The sequence below is a fragment of the Tiliqua scincoides genome, chromosome 6 (genome assembly GCF_035046505.1).
Source record: "Tiliqua scincoides isolate rTilSci1 chromosome 6, rTilSci1.hap2, whole genome shotgun sequence".
NCBI classification, from domain to species: Eukaryota; Metazoa; Chordata; class Lepidosauria; order Squamata; family Scincidae; genus Tiliqua; species Tiliqua scincoides.
Window position 1 is genome coordinate 81,451,740 of NC_089826.1, and position 14,914 is coordinate 81,466,653.

The window sequence follows — 14,914 nt, forward strand, 5'->3', positions numbered from 1 at the left end:
GCAGCACCCTCCGAGGAAGCCCAATTGTGAATGGGAAGGGCAGGAGAGGAGCCTGTTTGGGTGCTGCTCCCTCAAAGCCGCAGGAATACTGTGAAAAGGGCTTCATCCTAGACAGTGTCTTTTGCTCAGTGCCACTGAGTGTTGTGTCCTCCACTAAAATCACTCTTCTCCATTTCCCTAATTCAGGGAAAGGCAATGCCAAGACAGCTCCTATGAGATAACGCTGCGTAAGGGGCTTGCGCACGCATGTGCAAGAGCACCAAAGGAGCAGGCACAGAATCAGATATGACCCAAGGACTCTTGTGGCTAGGTGACGGTGCACATCTTGAAATGATGCAAAACTTATAGGATAACCCAAAGAGAAATTTGCATGGGGAGGCATATTCTTATATGCCTTATATGAAAGTAACAAAACTGAGAGTCATGAAAAACACATTCCTGTTATTTGAGTGCCCAGTCTGTTTTGTCCATTACTGAAGTACAAGGTGACACAATTTTGAGGGAAAAAAAAATATGCCAATAACTTAATAGTTTATTAGTCAGTCAACAATATTACAAATATTTAAAAATTACTTAATATATAAATAGTTGGCAGCAAACTATTCCATTACAGAGTTAAATTACCAGTACAACAGACAGACTGGAGATTTAGACACCTGGAAGATAACAGTAAAATGAACTAAAAGATTTTAACAGAAGATTTTAAGCTGAAGGCGATTAACTAGGGGTGGAATCCACCAGACCCTGCTGCCATGAAACCCTCTCTAATTTTGGTGGGCTTTTCTGGTGCTCCACTGAAATCAATTTAGGTAGCGCAGCAACAGTGCTTGATGGATTGCTCCCTTTGTGTCCATAAAAGCATGGGTTTTCTTTTTATTTAGAAAAAAAATAATAAAAACTGTTTTCATACCCCATTAGGAATATAAAATAAAATTAACTGAAAATATTAATTTGCATATCAAAGAACCATTTATAATTACAATCCAAACACTCCATAAACCACTTGTGCGATTCTTTACAGAAACTCGGAATTTAGAAACTAGTTGCTTTAATATTACAAAGATTTCAGCTCCAAAAATAATTCAACATAAAATAAACTTTTAGCAATTAGTGTCATAAAATTATATATTTCCACATAAAAATACAAAATAATATTAATGACAAGAATATGAAAAATTATTCCAAGTATTTTTACTATTTGAAATAAAACAAACAAAAAAACAAAGAACGACAACAAAATAGAAATATGCATGAAAAAAGTCTCTCCTTTTGTTAGCAAAACACTATCCAAAATAACTACGATCATTTACATCAGTACAAAGATTTCTGGATTTTAAAAAATATTTGCAATGACAAAAGGGGTTTTTTTTCTTTTTCTGACAGTAAAAATGACACTGTGGATAAAATTTGCAAAAGATGCAATGAAAAAAATAAAATTTGCATTAAAAAGGTTTACACTGTTATTCTTTTTATACAAACATTAGAAACAGTATTGCACATCACAACACAGAATCGAGGTTAGTCAGCCTTCCAAAATGTGTTATATTCAAGTTTTGTAGCATCTTTGAGGAGAGGCTCTGTGCAGCCAGATGCAACAGGGAATAAAATATCAAGTGTTTTCCATACACAAATATATAAATGCTAAATGTTTCCTTCTTAACAAAAAGTGTGGACTTTTAGTTTTTTTTTTTCCTCCACAGTCATATATGTTTGGGCAGCAATATGCACATTTGGGGGAACAAAAGTAAAGAAGCTTTAAAAATACAAAAATACAATAAAATTAATGATCTCCTACAAAAATAGTAAAATAAATATAATTTGTAAAAAAAAAAAAGAGAGAGAACCAAAAACCAATACAGTGTTGAACAGTTAAGAGAACAGGGTACACAACCCCTCCAGGAAGATGGGTTACACTGTCCCCCTGCTGAAATGGAGGCATGCAGGAGTGTGGGATGTGCTAGCCCCCCACTTATATGGACAACAGCCATCATGCTGCTCTTGCAGAGCTGCCATTCATTTCAAAGAAAGCCAGTGCAGGTGACCTTCCTGGGTGACTATGTTTTAAGAATATGGATTTTAAAAGCAAGAAGAGGAGATGCAGGTTACGGGAGCTTATTTGCATTGCTAGCTCCAAAAATGAAGTGACAGCCATAGCCTGACATTTTGGTTACTTTACCCATACCAAAAAAAAGAAAAGAAAAAAAGATAAAATATCCTCATGTTTTGTTATAGCTTATATAACTTTGGGACGGGGGGAATTTGGGGCGAGAAAGAGGATTATGCAACATCTCCAATTATTTTAGTTGTGTATTTTTTTTCTTCCATATTCATTTTTCATTATTTAAAACATGTAAAGGCTCTTTAATTTTAAACTTCAAGCAAGAAATATGAAAATAAAGTTAAAAACATCTGCAGAATTAAATTATATCTAAATAATTAACATTGCAAAACTACTGATTTTTTTTCTTTTTTAAATTCCAAAAATTGAGGTATAGCAAAGGAGATGTCATCAGTCAAAAAAATGTGTGCCTTAAAATAGCTGACTTGTTGGAAAAAAATCTCTCACAGAGATATAAAAATAGTGCATAACAAATGTCAAAAATGGATCAAGGTCTGGCAGGGTTTAAGGTTAGAAAACAATACTCCAAAAAATCTGGAGGATCATGGTTAAGTAACAAAGAAGGAACCTTGACAAATAAATCAGTTCAAAAGCTTTTCTTAAAACAGCATCAACTTTAAAACATTAAAAATCTGAACCACAACCACAACAAAACAGCAGAGTTAGACATGAACCACATATTGTACAGTACAAAAAGCACACTGCAGACAACCAATAGAAGAGCAACACTTTGCTTACATGAAGGATTGTCCCCAAGGGATTTGCCAAGAGCAAAACCCTTGCACATTTCTCTCTAGGAATAAGACTCACCATTCTGCATTTGCTGGGTGCTTGCTTAAACTGTAGAGTAGCTCTTTCTTCCACAGAAACATAAGGGCTAGTTGCATTAAAATGTTCTGAGATGGACTAAAACACTGCTAATGAACTTCTTGTAATCAGTACCAAGAAAAAAAAAGGGGGGGGGTTGTTTTTCAAACTTTGCAAGCAACATCATTGCTTAGAACTCCTTCATCAAAATTAAAAATTGACTGTCAGTCAACTAACTACATTTCATGCAACAGTGACTTGACAGAAGATCCAGATATGCCCAAGGCCATACAAGCACACACACTTTAAGCCAGATTTCACTGTTGTCTTAAAAGGTAAGGTTTAGCTTATGCAACTAGCTGTTTGTATATTATATACCATCTCCATTTTGACTTTATTTAGATTTTATTACTAAAGCATCAGGTTTTCTGGTACAAACATTTTCTATGTGAGTTTCTCAATAGTTTCCCATTTGGTGACTGGTTAGCAGTGGGCTGGCCATCTTTGGTTTGTAGAGGAAGTTTTAACCATGAACAATCAAGGGGACTGAAATAAATAATAATATTTTTTTAAAAAGAACCACAATAAACTCGAGGTTTTTACTCAAACTTGTGTCTATGCTACACCACTCCACGTTAAATAGAACCACACATCACAACGTTGCACAGGGATTACAATACTACATCCAGTCTGCAAAAATCGAATTCCACTACCAACCAGGTCACAAAATGGCTGCACTTTCTAATCTAAAACTAATTTGCATATTGTACACGTGTAGGACATTTTTTTAGGAAAAAATAAAACTTGAGTCACAATAATGCATGCAAGTCCTTTTTGTAACAAATTTTGCAGTTTGCTCATGCTACCTAGATTTCAGAGCCTTAAAAAAAACATTTTGCAACAACTCACCTCTTGTTAGGTTCTAGTGCATGCATATGGTTTATACAGGTAAGTAAACATGCAATTTTTCACATTCTAAAACTATGGCAGTTTAGGCCATATTGTGCTGCCTGCATTTTAATCTGTAATGCAGTGTATCTTAAAACGTTTCAATCCCGTATTAATAGGTGGCATTACACATAACACCTATATAGCAGCAAAGCTAATACAGCTTGTGATTATAAATGTTTAAAAATAGCTAATAAATCAGATTATCTTGAGGTATTATTTCTTGCAAGTCAAAATGGAGAGCAAAAAATCAACCCTAATTTTTTTAATCGATGTATACACTGAAAATAGCAACAACAATAAAAATAAGCTTTTTTTGTAGCAGACATATTCCATCTTCACTATTTTTGCTACCTTTGGTAAATTACTGGGGCAGATCTTGAAGTTAAAAACCCATGTGTAGAAATAAGTGCACGCTTCACCCACTATATATAGCAGCAGACTGTGTGCCCCTACGCAAAAAACATTCTCATATCTAGCTTTAATTTTACATACAAAAATAAGTTGGAGAAAATACAAAAAAACATTTTTTTTTTATTTTAACATGAAAATATCACAAAAATTAGTAAGCCTGAGATGTAGGGTTTTGGTGAAAAACAAGAGGCTTTGTAGTGTTTTGGCTGCTGAAAAAGATGCATGTATTGAGAGTTGGGGTGAGAAGCAGAAGAATGCACTTATTTCTTCTGCATGTCGGTATCTTCAAACACAGTATGCCACATGCACCATTCTTTCCTTAAGGAGATGCTGGAGAACCAGGCTCAGTTCCAACGGAAGTGGATTTGGCGTGGGCGATCAGCCCCCTCCTTAACCAATGGCTTATGGAATTCACGTCCTGCCCTAGAGTGGATGTTTGCCCAGCAAAACTCACAGTAATACTGCAGGCAAGTGACATTGGCACAAAAAAAGGGAGCAAACTTTCCACCACATCGTGCACCCTGGCATTCATCACACATCTGGTCATCCAATACATATGGCTTTACCTCCACCTGTTTAAGAAACACACCAAGGAAAAAAACCAGTTATTTATTGTTAAAAATGCATACCTCATGCCAGCAACATGCCTTTCAGTAGTCCTGGGTATTGTTCTTCAGAAAACTATTCAATATTAATTATTATTAAATTTGTATCCAATCTTTTCTCCAGGGAATTTAGAGTGGCATACATCAGTGAATGTTTTCCTATGAGTATGTCCCATGCCAGATGAATGAGAGACTGTGACTGGCCCAAGACCATATGTTTGACAGTTACGCTAATTTTATGGGCAGTACTGACTTGCCAGGCTGCATGGCCTGTGCTGTATCCAGCACAGGTTAGGAAACAGCTAGGGGTGTCCTTGGGGTTTCCCTTTACCCCGAGTAATGCCCCAGCCACCACAATGGGGCTTCTCAGATCTGTGCCAGCTATTTCTATGTGAGTTTTTGCACATTTAAACTTTATTTGAAACCTACCTCACAAGGCGGCTGTGAAATTAAAATGACAAGGATGGGTCAGAGGGAGTAGCCAATGTACTGCTCTGAGCTCTTCGAATGGAGGACAGAATAAAAATGCTATAAATGTTTAACTAAAGAAAGAATATGTATGAAAACAAAGATTTGTTCCAAAAACTCCCACTTTTACAGACATAAATCCCAATGATTTTACTACAAGATATAGTAAAATGTGCATAAACTTACAGTCTAATATTTTTTGCTAATGAAGGTTCCCTACATATAGTCTAACATGATATACCAAACCATTTTGGAGAAACTCATTTATTTTGGGTATGGATGGGGTTGTACAAAAATCTCAGACACATTAATATTGTGTTTGAATTAAAATTGAGTATGAACTTGATTGACTTAGGTTGCAAACCTATACACACTTTCCTGAGAGTAAGCCCCATTGAATATAATGGGACTTACTTCTTAATAGATAGGCACAGGATTGGGCTGTGAATCACGTGTTGTACGTTCACAACATTTCTACACAATTTTCTTATTAGCCAGTTACACATTCCAGCACTATGTACAATTAATTGTATCCAAAGGTAATGAGTCCCAAAATAAACCCATTTTAGCAACAAGAAATTAACAGGGTTAAAAAAACAACAACTTGTAACTGTTGCATTTGTAACACAATACAATGGTAAATTGCTAAGTCTCCGTATGTTTTTAGTAACAGTATTTGCTAAGGTTCAGTGTGGATTTTCAAGTTGCCAGAGAGACACCTGTCTTGCATACTGTTTTCCTACTAAACACATCTGAGTGCCAGAATGGAAAAATGGCAGAAATCCAGAAACTAATTTGCATGAAGCACTGCGCTGCTGAACTGTAACAGCTTGTGTTAAGGACGTAAAACGGAACCTCAAAATAGAAAGTAAACAAACTGACACATTTTTAAGCCTTTGTTTTCTCTCTTCCCTCCCTTTACAATGTAAGTATGTCCAAGAAATTTTTTTTGAAGTCAAACACAGCCACAAATAATGTAAGACTACTTAAACATCTATATCAGAATACATCTGTGAAAAGGCATTCTTAGGCTTCAATCCTGTGCATACTTAGCTGAGAGTTAGCCCCACTGAGAAGAGAGTGGGATTGGAATGAGAGTGGAGTATTGGAGCGGGAAGTGAAATGAGTGGAGTGGGAAGGGAGAACTGTGTCCAGTTCTGGTCGCCACATCTCAAAAAGGATATAGTGGAGATGGAAAATGTGCAAAAGAGAGCAACCAAAATGATTACTGGGCTGGGGCACCTCCCTTACAAGGAAAGGCTACAGTGTTTGGGGTTCTTCAGTCTAGAAAAGAGGCGCCTGAGGGGGGACATGATTGAGACATACAAAATTAAGCAGGAGATGGACAGAGTGGATAGAGTGACACTCTTTTCCCTCTCATACAACACCAGAACCAGAGGACATCCACTAAAATGCGTGTTGGGAGAGTTACGACAGACAAAATATTTCTTTACCCAGTGTGTAATTAATCTGTGAAACTCCATGCCACAGGAAGTAGTATGGCATCTTGCCTAGGAGCCTTTAAGAGGGGATTAAACAAATTTCTGGAGGAAAAGTCCATCATAGATTACAATTCATGGTAGGTATGTGCAAGCTCCTGGTTTTAGAGGTGGGCTACTTCAGAGTGCTAGATTCAGGGGAGGGCACCAGGATGCAGGTTGTGTCTTCTTGTCTTGTGTGCTCCCTGAAGCATTTGGTGGGCCACTATGAGTGAGATACAGAAAGCTGGACTAGATGGGCCTTTGGCCTGATCCAGCAGGGCTCTTCTTATGTTCTTATGACTACTGAATAAGCATACATTGGACTGCACTGTAAGTGCTCTTAACTTTGAAATACTTCTTGTATTTTGAAGGTTATTGAGAGTCACGTAAATGGCATGTATTTTGATGAGTATGAGTTAAACTCACATTACCAGACTGTTCCTATTGCATTTTTTTGAACTGTGGTGATGACGTGACTATGAATGCAGTCCCCACAGCTCCATTTACACAAATGAAGCACCTCTGTGTGTAGTGAACACTGCATGATTGTGATCTTGCTGCTGGCCATGCACTGGACTGCAACTTTTTGCAAAAAAGGAATTTGAGGATATCCTTCAAATAGTCAATACAGACGAATTACTGACAGTCAGGTATCACTACTACATGCTATCTGCCAAACTAAATTTGAAAAAATTCAGAGCAGAGGTTCTAGGCAAAGTTCTTATGAGTCCTGATTAAGGAAGCCAGTGTTTTTTTAAGACTGGACAAGGGTGAGTCAGGGAACCTTAGAATATGGGGTACAAAGTATCCCCACTGTTATTTTAGAGCAGTGGTTCCTAAACTGTGCACCACAGTGCCTGAGGGTGCCACGGGATGTCTGTCACAGCCTCTTTTTCCCCTCTCCTGGGTGCCACCATCTGGATCGCGCAAACTCTCACATGTGATTCAAAATGGCAATGCCCAGGAGAGCTAGGAAGAAGAGGTCACAGCAAAAGAAGGGTGCCGTGACTCTGATAAATTTGACAACTAATTTTAGTGGATAATATAGTACTTAGCTGGTCCCCCAACAACTGACATGTGCCTGAAATGAGATGAACCTTCCTAGCTGGAAATCTTTAGGTTGCAATTCTAAATCAGATGTGGTCCTGATTTGTAGCCTCAAATATTTATATATCACTATATATCACTTTGTATATAATATACACATATTATATATAAATATTTGTAGCCTGTAAATATTTATATATCACTAGTTCACATAGCAGTGAGTGAGTAGAGAGATACACACTCCATATGCTCTCACTCCATACACTGAAGATGCCAATGTGAGGCTGGGTGACACAGGTTGCTCCCTAATCCGTTTCCCACAATGCGGTTTGCTCAATTTCTCCTACAGAAGTGGGCAGCTGCTATAAATATTAAATTTAGTGCACTATCAGGTTGTGGAAAGGAGATCAAACTGATTCTGTATTAATTCTATACAACTTACTCGTTTATCAATATCACCATGTTGAAGTTGAACAAACCGAGCACTGATGGCAGCAATGTAGCTCTGTTGATTGGAAAAAGCAACTCGCCCAGCACCTTTCGGATATTTCAGTTCAGGATCGGTATCAATTCCTGCGTAACAAACTCCACCATACAGGCGGTCCATTATCATGGCTAATTCCACTACAAAGGAACAAAGGCATAAAATTTGAAGTGGCACTAAAAAATGAATTGAAAAAATTTAAAATGGTAGGAACATCATGGGAAAAATACTTGATAGGATCCATTTATGTTTTTCCATCATATAACAAATTATAACCTCTTTTTTATTGTTTTCTTATGTTTTCTGGTAAACAAATATAACATCTGAAGTAGAGAACTGTGTCTGTAAGCACAGTGGGCAAGCACCAAAGACACACACTCAGTTATAGTAACCTAGTACAGGGGTTCTCAAACTGGTGGGTGTGTCTGCCCTCTTATGTGGTGGGGTGGAGGAATGGCAGTGACATGATCCCCAGGATGCAGCTCCCTTCGTCTCCAGAGGGTCCATGTCAGGCAGATTCCATGGATGTGGAACTGCGGATGATCAAATCCATGGGTCTTCAGGCCTCAGAAGGTCGTATAAGGGCCTAAAATGTCACGTCTGTTTCCCCCTGAAAACTGGAAGTGACCTTCTAAGGTCTCCTGCTGTGTGCGGCCTGCCCAGCCATCAGAACATATTTCAGAGTGACAGGAGCACAGCTTCCATTGCCTCTAGAGGATTATACAGCCCCAATAACAGCGGATTTCATCATTTGCTGGTTTCCTTATCTGTAGGGGGTCCTGGAACAGAACCCCCCTTGGATAACGTGAGACACCCTGTATATTAATTGCTGATGCAAGTCATTTCTAGAGCTCAACTGGACTCTAGAAATTTCTAGAGCTCAACTGGACTCTCTAGCTTTATTAAAGCAATAAAAATAAAGTGTCAAGGCAATATGTGGTAATGGCTAATGCAGAGAGTAAAAGCAGCTCAAGTATGACTCCACTCAAACTGGATTACTGATTTCTAAGGGATTATGTTCTCTGAAATCAAAGGATGGTGATTTAGCTAGACTGTAAAATATAGCTGTGCATATATTTATAGTAGAATTGGTTACTAACAATAGCACTGTTCTAAACCCAATCATAAGAGTAAAGTATATAAATATCTATTTATGTTGCAATTTACAGAGAATGAGAGGACGGGTCCTGGCCCCAAGGGGTTAATTACCTAAAAATAATACACAAAGAAATAACAAAGGAAGAAAGAGAAATGGCGACAGGGGTAGGAAGGGGAAGAGTATATAATTTTTTCAGTTATAGTGGTACACTTACCAGCTCTTAGTGGCCTGGGGACACCACCAACAAAAATTGTTTTTCGAGGGTCAAGAGGCTGTGAACCATCCATCACAAAGTCACTATCACTTAAGTTCCAGGGACGGATCTGGACCTATTAAGAGACAGAAAGATAACTGTATATTACCAAAGTCTCACAGTACTGAAACTGCATTTTCATCAGTCTTTATAAACTTAGCCAGGCACAGCCCAGCCCTGTTAACTTGTCTAGTGTTCATCTTTGTAAACCTACAGTATGCATTCAAGGTACTAAATGTTTTATATCAAATAAAATATTCCCAAATGTTGAACTCTATAGCCTGTTTCTGATTATTTTCCTCCTCTTAGCAGCAGCCTTCAGCCAGATGGCAGTGACAGCCTGAAGGCCATCTTGTATTTACTTACCGGCTTGTCCTTGATAGTAGGGCTGGAAACACACAGATAGAGCTTTCCATCCTCTTCAATGCAGGCATCAATCAGTGCCTGAACAGAACTCTCCTCTTGGAAAAGGAGGAATGCATAACCTGGGGGGGGGGGAAATCATGAATATAGTTAATGGTTTTCTCCCTCTTATTTTCAACCAATTTTGAAAAGCATTTCTTAAGCATGAGAAGGATCCAGTGGCCTAAAGTGCTTCCACATGTGCAAAGGACTTTGCCAATATTTGCTTCTATCTTTGACTTTCTGATCATTCTGCATCAGACAATGATCAGGTGACCTTCTTTTGTAACATGAGTGTCTTGGGAAGGGGGGGGGAGCTGCTGATGTGAAGAAGAACCTGAAAAGTCCTGATGCATGAGGTGAAAGTCACCAGAGGGGCTTCCTGTCCATCATTCTAAGCTTCTAAAACAGTTATTTTCAAACTTTTTCATCTCACAGCACACTGACAAGGTGATAAAATTGTCAAGGCATACCATCAGTTTCCTGACAATGGACAAGGAACACCACGCTGCTGATGGGAGGTTCACATCCCCCAATGGCCCTACTAAATAAATGAACCTTCCCCAAATCGCTGTTCTAGAAAACAAGCACTGGACATTCAGTGAATCAAATTGTGGGATAAAAGCGTTTCAATATATAAAATAAATTCTCCACAAATGCTTTTTTCCCCCCTTCTAGCCAACGACCGAAAGCATGACTTTAAACATGCCAAAAATGTCTCTGATGTAATTTTTTTTATGCTTCCTCTGAGTCTAATCATCATGATATATATTATATACTTGCTTTATGTCAGAAAAATAATTTAGGATGTTTTATTTCATTCCTGGATACATATTTTACTATCACCAATGAACACTATACCATGAAAATTAGATTTGGTAAAAAAAGGACTAATCTCTCTTCTGGAGATTAAAGCAAAACAGTTGCATAAGTGACCTAGCTTCCAAATACACAACAAAAGAGAAATTCGAAGCTTGTCTAATGTGTGAACACTACATTTTATTTATACATACATGCCCACACATAAATGGTTGACATAGCTGGATAGCCCACAAGGCTTACTAATCACAAACACATGATTCCAGTGTTAAAAGAACTTTACTAGTGCCTGGTTTGCTTCTGGACTTAGTTCAAAATGCTGGTTTTTTGCTTTTAAAGCCCTAAATATCCTGGGTATCTAAAATATTGCCTTCTTCCACACGAACCTGTTCATCAGTCAAGATCCTCAGAAGACCTTTTCCAGGTGTTTCTGCTTTCAGTTAGGTGGATAGATACCAAAGAATGTGCTAAGTGGGCTTAGAAGCACATTTTCAAGTGGTTATTTTATACTGAGCAATTGTTTTGATTCATCCCAGTGTGTGTTTTTAGGATTGTGTGTGCTTTGGAAAGGCTCAAAGTTTTCAATTTGTTTTACTATGTAAACAATTTTGTTCATATCTTAAGAACATAACAAGAGCCCTGTTAGATCAGGCCAAAGGCCCACCTAGTCCAGTTTCCTGTATCTCACAGTGGCCCACTCAGGGAGCACACAAGACAACAAGAGCTGCATCCTGATGCCACTCTCTTGCATCTGGCATTCAGAGGTAGCCTACTTCTAAAACCAGCAGGTTGCTTTGTACCCATCATGGCTTGTAATCTGTGATTGACTTTTTCTCCAAAAAAAATCGTCCAATCCCCTTTTAAAGGTATCTAGGTCAGTTGGCATCACCACATCCTGCAGCAAGTAGTAACAGAACAGAATAATTACATGCTGGGTAAAGACATATTTTCTTTGGTCTGCTCTAACTCTCCTGACACACAATTTTAGTGGATGTCCCTTGATTCTGGTGTTGTGTGAGGGGGAAAGTACATCCCCTATACTACTCATTTTCAACCACTGTGCCGTGGCACACTGGTGGCCTGCAGGTCCACCTGTGAATGGTCTGCAGGTGTGCCGTGGGAGTTTGGGGGAGGGTCACTTTTTAGTAGGGCAACTGGGGGATGTGAGCCCCACCAACAGCATGGTGTGCCTTGTTAATTGTCAATAGACTGATGGTGTGACTTGACAATTTTAGTACCTTGTCAGTGTACCACAAGAGGAAAAAGGTTGAAAATCACTGCCCTATACACTCAATCCACCCCCTGCATAATTTTGTATGTCTACATCATGTCCCCCTCCTGGCACCTTTTTTATAGACTGAAAAGTCCCAAACACTATATAGCCTTCCTCATAAGGGAGGTGAAAAGTAGGGAGTATGCATGCGCAGGCATGTATGTGTGTAAAAAATTATTATTCTCAGTGGCACTCCAATTATGAAACTCCCTCCTAAACACCTGCAGCTGGTGCCCTCTTTGCTATCTTTTAGGAGCTAGGTGAAGTCTGTTATGTTTTCTTGCACTTCTAATTTTTTTAATTGGATCAGAGTTCCCTTTAACTGCCATCAGCAGTAACAATTCAACATATGTTATGATGAAAAAATTTGTATACACATCAAGTAGTTAAACAACATGTCAGCTTTGTATTAAGACTGGAACTGGCTTTTGTTTTAACTATTCTGCTACTATATATTGAAAATCTATCTATACATTCTAAAATCCACACAAGTCATCCTGCCAGTATGAAGTAGGGCAGAAAGAATCTGCCTGATATGGAATTTATTCTGCTCAAATTTGTGAACAACTCGAATTGAAACAGTTGAGTTTAGCAGCTAAAATTTTTGTTTTTCCTCCAAGAAGAAGCCTTAACTACCATTTGTGAACAAAAATTTGCCCTCCATATATTGATTGTGTGCCCTTCTCAGGTTCAAGAGAATACAATTACAATTTACATGATCACAATAGCTTAAATTGGAAACCATCTTTTCTGGTTAAATAGCAGTTAAGCCAAGTCTTAAATTGCATGGCTTGTATCACTAAAAACTGTTTATAATCTCATATGTACTTAAGCCAAATGCACGCAAGTATGCTACGTGAAATTACAAACTGTCTTAGTGAACCATGCTGTAACAAGGCACAGCTTAACTTGTATACTATTTAACCAGCAAAGACAGTTTACAACATGAACAACTGTGGCCAAATAAATCTGACATTAATTTAAATGGTTTTTATATAATTTAAGATTTAACAACATTCTTATTAGAGATTGGCCTACTACTGATTTAAGAGTTCCTGCTGCCTCTGAAACTCCAGATGAAGAGCATGGGGGGAAATAGAAATTGATAGAAAGCTATGGGTAAATGCAGGAGAAAAATATGTGAGACTAGTGCAACTTTATGACGTATTTGTGTTGCTTACAGAGTGTGAAACTTACAATTTCCATGCATTTTAAAACATGAGTGAATTTGCAGGTAGGGGGCTGGACCAGATGACCATGTGGGTCCCTTCCATGATACTATGAACTACAGTTCTATTTCCCGTGTTAGGTTTTCTGTTTAGTCAGGTTTTTCCTTCAGTTTCAATTCAGAGTCAATTTAATTAAGGAAGTTCAATTTTGTGAGATAAAACCCAGCTTCTGGAATCTGATTTGTGCCATAATTTATTTCCTGGTTCAAAGGAAATGCTTTGGAACACAACAGCCCGTTTATGATGATGTAGTATGAACTATTTGCTTATATAATAACATTATAGTTGCGTACAATATCTACTGCAAATTTACCAAATCTACAGTGACCCACAATCTGAAAGCAACATGGAATTTGAGAAGACCCCCTGCCATCAGAACACTGCAAAATCTTATGATAAGCTCAAAACAAAAAACCTGTTCATCTAAATCTATCCAAATTTATTCATAACGTATTTCTGCTAGAAAAGATTCCTTGCTCCTTGAACAGTTCTGTTCCAATAGGCTTTAAAAAAAAGAAAAAAAAAGATGGAGCTTCTCAGTATTCCCTAGAAAGTGAGAAGAGACTAAGGGCGCAATCCGAACCCACTTTCCAGCACCAGCATAAGGGCAATGCAGCTGTGAGGTATGGGAACAAGCATTACTTACTTTGAGGAGGCCTCTGTGAGTGCCACCCAACTGCAGGATGCAGTACATGCCCCACTGGCACTGCTATGCCAGTGCTGGAAAGTTGGTTAGGATTTTGGCCTACGTTTTCTAATGCTAAGAGGCAGCTAGAAGAAAATGTTCATGGATTATTTCTGGGAATTTTGCTCAGTTAACTCTTGGTTCCAAGTATGTGAACAAGTCCTGAGTGTCTCTGAAAATATAGTACCTTATAATTACCAAAGAACTCAGAAAAGCAAAAATTTTACCTTTAGGTGGAAAGTAGGATTTACTTTCTGCTTTGTGAGGCCAATCAACCACCAGAGGTCCAAATCGTCTGAAGCTAGCAGTAATTTCATCTAAAAATTTGATTTAATAGTTGCAGTTATTGTATTAGGGTGTGCTTCCTTTCTTTGTAGCTACTTGAACTACTATTTTTTTTAATTAAACAATGTTTACTTGAGACTCATAAGAGAAGGATACCCATTAAAAATAGTGATGTACAATCCCTCACACCAATTGGGTTTCGTGAGCATTCCTACTGAATTACTGGAAAATCCCATGAGAGAAAGCCCAATGGTTTTCATGAGCCCCCTCCTCCACCAGCTACAAAATCTCACTCACATTTGTAAAGGGATGTGCACTGATTGGGGGGGGAGTGCCTTGGTCAGGTGGGCTTGAATGCCCAATTGGTTGGTATAATTCAATCTCAAAAAGTGGGCTACCTAGGGGTTACTGTTCTTGGTGAACCCAGATGAAGACAAGCAATCTGCAAAACTGTCTGCTTGGTCATGCAGTTTTTCTGCAATGGTGTCAATTTCAC

At 38.3% G+C, this 14,914-nt stretch overlaps 1 protein-coding gene across 2 annotated transcripts in view; it reads right to left on the reverse strand.

Annotated features, from left to right (window-relative positions):
- Nucleotides 1–1,233: 1,233 nt before the first annotated feature.
- Nucleotides 1,234–14,914, reverse strand: part of CPEB2 (cytoplasmic polyadenylation element binding protein 2) — a 68,011-nt gene continuing 54,330 nt past the window's right edge. For both annotated transcript variants that reach the window (XM_066632413.1, XM_066632412.1), the window contains exons 6-10: nt 14,361–14,450; nt 10,092–10,210; nt 9,687–9,801; nt 8,332–8,513; nt 1,234–4,860 (exon numbers count right to left, since the gene is read on the reverse strand). In XM_066632413.1, the coding sequence (XP_066488510.1) occupies nt 4,633–4,860; nt 8,332–8,513; nt 9,687–9,801; nt 10,092–10,210; nt 14,361–14,450 (734 nt within the window). In that variant the 3' untranslated portion in view covers nt 1,234–4,632. The remainder of the gene's footprint in view (nt 4,861–8,331; nt 8,514–9,686; nt 9,802–10,091; nt 10,211–14,360; nt 14,451–14,914) is intronic.